Source organism: Lactuca virosa, chromosome 3 (assembly GCF_052849685.1).
Source record: "Lactuca virosa cultivar CGN04683 chromosome 3, Lactuca_virosa_CGN04683_v6, whole genome shotgun sequence".
Taxonomy (NCBI): domain Eukaryota; kingdom Viridiplantae; phylum Streptophyta; class Magnoliopsida; order Asterales; family Asteraceae; genus Lactuca; species Lactuca virosa.
Window position 1 is genome coordinate 140569891 of NC_136428.1, and position 9899 is coordinate 140579789.

The following is a 9899-nucleotide window of genomic DNA, read 5'->3' on the forward strand; positions in this document are numbered from 1 at the left end:
AACTCAATAGAACAATTATAATCAGTATAAAGTTTTGTACCTATTTTCCATTGTTAAATAAACAGTGATCGTGGTAAGAAAAAATTGTTCAACATTTATTAGAGGTAATTTGTACTTAAAAACATCTTAGAAGACAAACCAAATAGCATTTCAACCTGGAAGTCAGGAAGAACGCGGAGAAGGCGTTGAACACATGAGAGGTTGAAAGAGACATGATATCGGAGGTTGTAGAACTGTCTGTCGAAGAAGGAACATGGAGTAGCCGTTGAACTGCGAATACAGACTATACTCGATTTCTCTCAACCGTCGCTCATACGGATCAATTTGATTTTGGTCGGGTTTAACGCATAAAATGCTCGTACAAAACGCAGAGGACGAAAAATAACCGTAAAAAGTTATATATATATATATATATATATATATATATATATATATATATATATATTTCTCTTTCTTCCTCTTTAATAAGTTTGATTCCGACAATATCTCACTTCTCTTTCCTTCTCCATTCATGTGTGTATCGAATACCAATAGGATTCAAATGACCTTCTCTTCTCTGGACCATAGATCTTTAGGATGATCCGGAAAGAAGAAAAAACGAACATCTCTGCAAACAACAAGCCACCTCCCTTTGTTAGAGATGATGCATTTCGTCAAAACCGAAAGTCGCTCCTTCCTAACGGAGTCGTCCCCTACCCTAACAACCCTATAAAAAAGATATAGAGTTCCTCTTTAGTTTTCGGTACTTATGTGTATTGAACTGGATAGGGGGTTGGGGCAAGGTGGGATTTTTCCTTTTGGTTTTTTAAATTAGTTAAATGTATAAAATATAGAAAAAAAAATTGCAAAAGCAAAATAGTATTATTTTTTTGTTAATGATCAAATCCACAAATAATCACATTTTTGACCAATGGTGATCAAAGTCCAAAATCTTTTTTGGATTAAAACCACAGTTTTTTTACAAGACCAAATTTGACTTTTTCGTGTAATAATAAATAATTCTAAACATATTTTGTAAATTTGAAAGGGAATATGTGTTGTTGCGGAACTTTGTTTGTTGGTTTTCTGTCCTTTTAAAGTTTTAATAGCCAAAGTAATTATGCAAACTAATTTTGTTTAAAATAGTTTATTTTTTGAGTAAGCTTTTCTTTTTTCTTTTTATTGTTTTTCAAGATGAATATTTTGCTTACAATGAAAAGCATACATATAGATCATATAATAATGGTTTACAAATTTATTAACCAAATATAAAAAATATACATGTCTCTATAGTTGAAATTACGTTTGTTAATATATATGAATGAGATAGTGTCTCTATTCATTAACAAATTAGTATATTCTAATAAACTTCAACATGGATGGTATATGATATATAAATTGAACATGGATAGATTCTGATAAACTTCAACTATATAAATAATCAATATAGGCATATTCTAATAAACTTTAACAATATAAATAACCACTATTGGTCTCTCAGGTTTAATACCTTGCATAAGAGAAAAAAAAAAAGCAAAACAAAACCCAGGAGAAAACCAGAGTTGCGATGACAAAATGGTGGTTCTTTAAGTGGCAGGCCGTGGTGTTCTCCTATCTGTTTATAATATTTTTCACAACCCTTGTGACATCACAACCACAAACTAACCTACTACTTAGATCATGCAGCTTACTGAACTCTAGGAGTTTCTTCACCAATCTTAACCAGACCTTTAGGGAGGTCAGAAGACAATTATCCAACAATAATACCTACTTTGCAACTGCTGAGCAGTCTCGCAACAGGGAACCCGTCTATTTGATGGCACAATGCAGACTTTATATGTCAACGGCTGAGTGCCTTGCTTGTTATGATGTGGCCACTTCAAATGCACGTTCTTGTGCAGCTGCGACCGGTGCCCGAGCTGTTCTGGATGGCTGCTTTGTCAGGTTAATTAGTAGTTTGCATCCCTTTCCTTTATTTTACAATTGTATCATATAGTTTGTGGTTGTACGTGGTTAGTATATATAGATAATAATATTTTTGTTACAACAACTTCTAACCCTGTCCCAGGACAAATAAAATTCAGATTGTATAATTTTTTGGTAGTCACAAAACTGTTGATTACCACTTGCAGTAGCAATTACTCGTGGGTATGTTTATTAAAAAAATATTGTGGTAGGCTTGTAGCATATATAGTCGATCGTTCTTGGTGAATTAATTAGCATGTACCATTTTTTTTTGGGAACCGCATCATGTACCATTTAGATCTTGTTTTTTTAACTTTAACTTATGTTCCGGTTTTTCTTTTGAACAACAAAGAATGATCTTAAATACCTCAAACATATAGATGAAAACATAGATGTGAATTTATTCTGAAAAAATATTATTTCTGACATTAATGATGAATTTTATTAGTTACCATAAAACATAAAACATTCATCGTAACTATAGATATCATTTACTATGCATTAAATAATGGAAATCATATAATATCTATATTTATTTGGTTAATTAATAATTTATTTTTTATTAAATTTTTATTGGTCTATTCTATCTCACAAAAGATGTAGGAAACAAATAAACCTATATATATATATATATATATATATATATATATATATATATATATATGAAAAGAATTATCAAATAAGAGTAAGTTAGTTATTTATGTTTTTAAAGGACGAAAAACCCTACTAATATTATCGCATGACTCCCATAGTGTATTCGAATAAAAGTGAAATCTAAAGGTTCACCCCAAACCACATGGACCATTTATATGTACTTTAGGTAGCACCCATAATGTAAATACCATAAGAGTTTAATGGATGATGTGACAATCCATTGAACTCTATAGAGTTCAATGGATTGTGGATGTCTTTAACGCCGCATGAAGAATAAGATTCACCCAATATGTATGTTATATATGTTTTTCTTTTCCGTACAGGTACGATACTAGACGTTTCTACGACGAGTCAACACAACCAGGCAACGTTGGCTTATGTGGAAACCGCACTGCAATTAGGCCAACACGTTTCGAAACCGCAGTGGATGGACTGTTATCAAATCTTACAATCGCCACGCCTAGAATCAAGGATCTATTTGCAGCCTCCTTTAGTAATATTGTTGGTAGCAATAGAAGTGTATATGCTATAGCACAATGTGCACCAACATTGGCACCCAACGGTTGCAAGGAATGCTTAGAGATGGCATATTCCAACATAATGAACTGTTTACCTTTCGTTGATGGAAGGGCACTTGATACAGGGTGTTTTCTGAGATACTCGTCTACACCCTTTTTCAGCAAGAATAAAACAACTATCATTGTACCTTTTCTTGGGAACGGTAAAACCTCTTAATTATATGCTAAATTAATTCTCTAGTGTTGTAGGAGTTGCTAACGATATTTAAATGTAAGGTTCGAGAAATAAGGGAGTCATTATTGGGGGAGTTGTTGGCAGCCTAGGCTTATTCAGCATCGTTCTTCTGGCCATAATTATCTGGTGTCGTCGATTGAAAAAGAGAAACACAACAAAAGGTTAGTAGGATCAACTATCTTTTAGTCCAAATATATTTAAAGGGTAAGCTTCATTTCCTTACTTTACTCACGTTAAAATGTTTTTGGGCTTTTTAGGTCTGCACAATATATAGGCAATTTAAATAGACTTAATATGAGTGTGAAATTCAACATTACATATATCATAAGATTTTCAATGTACCAGGTTACGTATATGGGCAAAGTGATAAACTACAAGATCCAATGAAATATAGTTACCGTGATTTAAAGAAGGCAACAAAGAACTTCTCCGACGATTACAAACTTGGTGAAGGAGGATTTGGAGAAGTATACAAGGTTAGTTGTAAGTTTAATATTTTTTTTTTATGATCAATTGATTTTACGTTATGTTATTTAAGTAGGGTACTTAACCTTGTTTTTGATCTTCAATTCAACTAATTTGGCCATATATTCAATAGGGTGAGGTAAAGACTGGAAATACAATCGCAGTGAAAAAACTACTCGTTAGTAGTGCAGATGCGGAATTGCAGAGTGAAGTACGAGTGCTTAGTAATGTCCATCATCGTAACCTGATACGCCTTCTTGGGTGCTGTAGTGAGGGACCAGAGTTGCTTCTGGTCCTTGAATACATGGAAAATGGAAGCCTAGAAAATTTCTTATATGGTTAGATTTTGTTTCATTCAATCAAGTTATACTCTTTGACATTATAATGTTATCATTTATACAAGTAGAAGTAATGTTTTATTGAGTTTGAATACTTAGGTGAAAGAAAGGGGATTCTTAACTGGAAACAACGTTATGAGGTTATTTGTGGCACAGCAAAGGGTCTTGCTTATCTACATGAACAATACCATGTGACAATCATCCATAGGGATATAAATCCACGCAACATTTTACTTGACAAAGATTTTCAGCCAAAAATTGCAGATTTTGGTCTTGCAAGGCTTTTACCTGATGAACAGACCCATATTAGCACTAGAGTGGCCGGAACATTGTAAGTAAATTTACACTATAATTAGTCAACACTAAAATACGAAGACGTACCCATAAAGTGATGTGCCACAAAAACAGAAAAATACCTTAATAAAACTTACTCATGTATATGTTGAAGTTGAAGCAACTAGTTTTGCATCTGCAGTGGCTATACAGCACCAGAATATGCTATTCATGGACAGTTGTCTGAGAAATCTGACACCTACAGCTTTGGCATCGTGGTACTTGAAGTTCTCAGCGGCAAGAGGTGTACTGATGTGTTGGACTTATCCCAACCAGAAAAATACCTTCTTGAATATGTATGTTCAAACAAAAATAGCAATAAAGAAGATAACCATTAATTCCAATTTTTTTTTTGGATTTACGATATTCTTTGATGTATATGTAGGCTTGGAGCGTGTACGAGAATCAAATGCCCTTAAACCTTATTGACGAAGCACTTGACCGAAGTGAGTGCACAGAACTTGATGTGATGAAAATCATAGAAATAGCATTGATGTGTACTCAGTCGGTAGTCTCCGAGAGGCCAAAAATGTCTGAAGTGTTAATGCTTTTAAATGATCGATCAGGAGACCACAAGCCACCAAATAGATTGCCTTTCAAGGTTTCATATTTAAACGTTCATGTTGATGATCCCCCATATGTTGCTTCAAGCACATCAAACGCTGTCGTATCAATGACTGAACTCACCGGTCGCTAATTTATTACTATATTGCAATAAATTATCTTGTTTAAAAGATGTTTGAAGTTGTATGTACATTTTGTGGTAATTTTATTAATAATTTATTCGTTTTTTTCATTAATTTGGTTGTTGGAAGTAGTTTTTGTTGGAACTTTGCTCTACAAAATTACAATGTGGGACTTATCCCACATTGGTGGAAGAGAAAACCTTTTTCCACCTTATAAGTCTTGTCTCACTCATTTAATCAAATGGATCAAGTAATGGGTTAAGCATATTGGGTTTGGGTTGTGGTACGCTTGGATTAGTCAAATTGGGCTAGTAGTAGGCTTGGATTATTAAAATATTAATGGTCAAAGATAGGGCTCTTGGGCTCTTCTTGACTAAATAATATTTTTTAATATATAATCCGAAATTAATTAGTCATTAATTAATTTTTTTTAGTCAGTGCAAAACAAATTCTGTTAAATAAAGGATTAACTGCAGACAGTTTTTGGCAGTTAATTTCGGTTGGTGGTTTACAACCACCATTGGAAGCCTATAAATGAAGGAATTCAGACAGAATTTGAAGGCTAATGATACACACATACTTTCTCTCAAAAATCGTTTATTTTTCCAAAGGGATCATGGTGAATTTCGACAGATTCAAGATCTGTTCTTGAATTGGATTGTTGTATCCTCAAGACTAACCCATTCCATGGAAATTTCTGTCTTAGGACACTGCAAAGCAGGCCTCAATCTGCACAATTTCGTAATCATATTTTCTGTGTAATCATCATATAAGTATGTTTTCTGTAAATTGATTCTTGTATATTATATATATATATATATATATATATATATATATATATATATATATATATATATATATATTTGAATTTCGTTTGTTTTATTTCAATTACTTTTGTTGATTGTATACTTCTGTAATAACAATCTAAGACAGAAATCAAAGAGTGAAGAATGGATCAAAATTCCATCATCAAAATACATGTGGAAAAGCCTGAGAAATTCAAAGGCTCAGATTTTCGGAGATGGCAACAGAAGATGTTGTTTTATCTAACAACTCTTCATGTTTCCAATGTTCTCACTGATGATTATCCCTCTCCTCCCACTGGGGTATAACTACTACAGAAGGAGTAACTTCACCCACTGCAGCCCAATTAGCAGAACACCAAAGGGTAGTGGAAACTTGGAACACAAATGAATATAATTGGAGAAATTATATTCTAAATACCTTGGATGATTCCCTCTATGATATCTACTCTACCATCACAACTGCAAGAGAGATATGGGAATCACTGGAAAAGAAATACAAAACAGAAGTGGCATGTTCCAAGAAATTCGTGATTGGAAAATTCATGAATTTCAAGATGGTGGATACCAAATCTGTCCTCAAACAAGTGGAGGAAATTCAAGTCATTGCACATGATCTTGAAGTTGAAGGTATGGGTATAAACTCTAACTTTCTTGTTGGTTCAATCATTGAATAACTTCCTCCTTCTTGTAAGAATTACAAACTATATCTTAAACACTTAACTGATGACATGAGTTTTGAGCAACTTGTGTTGAGAATTCGTGTGGAAGAAGATAACAGATTGAATGAGAAGGCAGATGCAAATTCCTTGGAACCAAGTGCAAACTTTGTTGGAGAAGCAAGTACTTCAAGGACAAAGCACAACAACAAGAAAGGGAAGCAAGACTCCAAAAACTCCTCCAAAGATGGAAAAAATCATGGCCCAAACAAGAAGAATTTCAAGAAGAATTCTGGTCCATGCTATGTTTGTGGCAAAACTGGACACAAGGCAAGAGATTGCAGATTCAGGAGGGGTCAAGGAGGAAACAATGGAGGAAACAGTGGAGGAAACAATGGAGGGAACAATAGAAACAATGGTGGTAATTTTGGTGGAGGAAATTCTGGTCAAGTCAACATGGTTTCATCACCAAATCAGTTTGTTGCTGTGATTCAAACCAACATGGTTAGCAATTGTGTGGATTGGTGGATTAATACTGGAGCAACAAGGCACATTTGCAACTCCCGAATCATGTTTTCTACATACCAGAAAGTCTCGGATTCTGAACCAATGTTTATGGGGAATGGCTCTACTGCAAAAGTTGAAGGAAAGGGAAAAGTGAAGCTGCAACTGACCTCTGAAAAAGAACTTATTTTAAGTGATGTTTTGCATGTTCCTGAAATTACTAAGAATTTGATTTCTGGTCCTATTCTTAGTAACAAAGGTTTCAAACTTGTATTTGAGTCTGATAAGTTTGTTCTCACCAAGAGTGGGGTGTATGTTGGAAAGGAATACCTTAGTGAGGGTCTCTTCAAAGTCATTACCTTTGTACTATAGTGTTGAAACACCAAACAATGATGTAACCAATGTTAATGCTAATGCAATAATGGGCACTACTAGCCCCTCTTCTATGTATATGCATGGTCCTTCAATTTTGTGGCATTCTCGTTTGGGACATGTCAATTTTCGTTCTATTCAAATAATGGCAAAACTTGGCATGTTACCAAAATGTTCATTAGATAAAAACATAAATTGTGAGGTTTGTGTAGAATCAAAATTTTCACAACATCCTCATAAATCAGTTGAAAAATCTAATGAAATACTTGGCTTAATCCACTCTGATTTATGTGATTTTAGAGCAACACCTACAAGAGGAGGAAATAATTATTATATATCTTTTATTGATGATTGCAGCAAGTATTGTAATATTTATATGTTAAATACCAAAGATGAAGCCTTGAATTATTTTAAGAATTACAAGGCTGAAGTTGAAAATCAACTTGACAAAAAGATCAAAATTCTAAGGTCTGATCGAGGAGGAGAATATGAATCCAAAGACTTTGCTGAATTTTGTTCTTTAAATGGTATTATACATCAAACAACTGCTCCATATACTCCTCAACAAAATGGAGTGGCAGAAAGAAAGAATAGAACATTGAAAAACATGATTAATTCAATGTTAATTACTTCTGGAGCACCACATAATATGTGGGGAGAAGCATGTCTTGCAGCAAATTCAATACTTAATAGAATTCCTCATAAAAAGAGTGATAAATCACCCTATCATCAGTGGAAAGGGAGGTTACCCTCTTATAAAAGGATGAAAGTGTGGGGTTGTCTGGAACAGATGTTGCATCCAAATTAGATAAAAACTCAAAGAATATAGTAGCTTGCTCTTCTGGAGGTACAATGAAATCTAGCAGCAGATATTATCCAATGTTATGGTGTTATTCAAGTAATGCAGTCAACTGGATCCTCCTTACGATCTACACTATCAAGAGTGAGTTTTATATCTTTTAATACTTATTCAGTTGAAGTTTATAAAAGTGAATGATGTTGTAAATAAATTGCTTTTCTACAGTTGGAAGGGACAAATTGGGTGGTTTCTGAACTTGCGACTATAGTAGCACAAGATATAGCTCTTCTTGATCAATGTAAAGCTTTATTCACTTGTGCATCTTCTCTATAGGTAAATATTTACATTTTAAATTGTCAAAAAAATTAATAAAACTACAAAGGAACATGTAAATAACATGTAATTCACATGTAAATCACAAGTGATTCACATGTGAGTCACAAGTGATTCACATGTGAATCATAAGTGATTCACATGTGAATAACAAGTCATTCATATGTGAATCACTTGTGATTTACATATAAATCACAAGTGATTCACATGTAAATCACAAGTGATTCACATGTGAATCACACGTAATTCACATATAAAATCACATGTAATTCACATGTAAATCACAAGTGAATCCCATATGAGTTATCTATGAATCACAAGTGATTCACATATGAATTATATGTGATTCACATGTAGATCACAAGTGAATCACATAAGAATTACATATGATTCACATGTAAATAACATGTAACTCACATATGAATTACATGTGATTCACATGTAAATCACATGTAATTCACATATGAATCACATGTAAATCTTATATGATATATGCATGTGTATTTTTGTGAGTGTTCTTGCATTAATCAAATTTTTTTTTTAATTTTCTTGTAAATTTTGAAGAATTTGTGGAAAATATTGAAGAGGTGAAAAGTGATAAATTGAAGAAAATATGAAAATCTTAATATGACGAAATGATAACATTGTGAATCTTCGTAGCATTTTTTATTTTTTATATTTTATTTTGTATCGAATAAAGTACTTGTACTATTATGTTTATAGATTGATTAATAAAAATGAGATTTTTTATGATTACTTATGAATATTATAGTATAAGAAAAATGCATATATTTATTTGAAAAAAATATGAATATATGCACCTAAAATGTTGATTTTTTTTGTTAAAAAAATTAGAGTTTTTTTTTTTTTTTTTTTTAAATATTTTAGGTTTTTTTTTATATAAATTTACTGATTTTTCAAAATTTATATATTTTTAAAAAATCTAGCTTTATTAAAAAAATTGCAATTTTTTTTAAAAAAAAAATTTGAGTTTTTTTTGAAAAAGTTGCACTTTTTTTGAAAAAATTGCAGCAATTTAGAAAAAAATACAGTTTTTTAGAAAAAATTATAGTTTTTTTTTTAAAAAATTACTGTTTTATTAAAAATTTGCAGTTTTTTTAAATACAATTTTTTTTCAAAGAAATTGCAGTTTTTTTTGAAAAAATTGCAGTTTTTAAAAAAAAAAATTCAAATTTTTTAAAAATTTATGCTTTCAAAAAAGTTAAAAAATCTGCAGTTTAAAAAAAAACGAAAAT

General features: G+C 32.1%; 1 protein-coding gene across 1 annotated transcript; it reads left to right on the forward strand.

Annotated features, from left to right (window-relative positions):
• The first annotated feature begins 1506 nt into the window (after positions 1–1506).
• On the forward strand, positions 1507–5184 carry LOC145164125 (cysteine-rich receptor-like protein kinase 2). The gene is made up of 8 exons (XM_079082849.1): positions 1507–1923; positions 2922–3319; positions 3393–3512; positions 3697–3827; positions 3950–4154; positions 4254–4485; positions 4630–4783; positions 4873–5184. The coding sequence occupies exons 1-8, from the start codon at positions 1547–1549 to the stop codon at positions 5182–5184; spliced, it is 1929 nt and encodes a 642-aa protein (XP_078938975.1). The 5' UTR covers positions 1507–1546.
• Positions 5185–9899: the final 4715 nt, after the last annotated feature.

Coding starts and splice junctions, on each gene's coding strand:
- LOC145164125 (XM_079082849.1), top strand. CDS start 1,547: ATGACAAAATGGTGGTTCTTTAAGTGGCAGGCCGTGGTGTTCTCCTAT. Junction 3,320..3,392: donor TGTACCTTTTCTTGGGAACG/GTAAAACCTCTT, acceptor TTTAAATGTAAG/GTTCGAGAAATAAGGGAGTC. Junction 3,513..3,696: donor AAAGAGAAACACAACAAAAG/GTTAGTAGGATC, acceptor TCAATGTACCAG/GTTACGTATATGGGCAAAGT.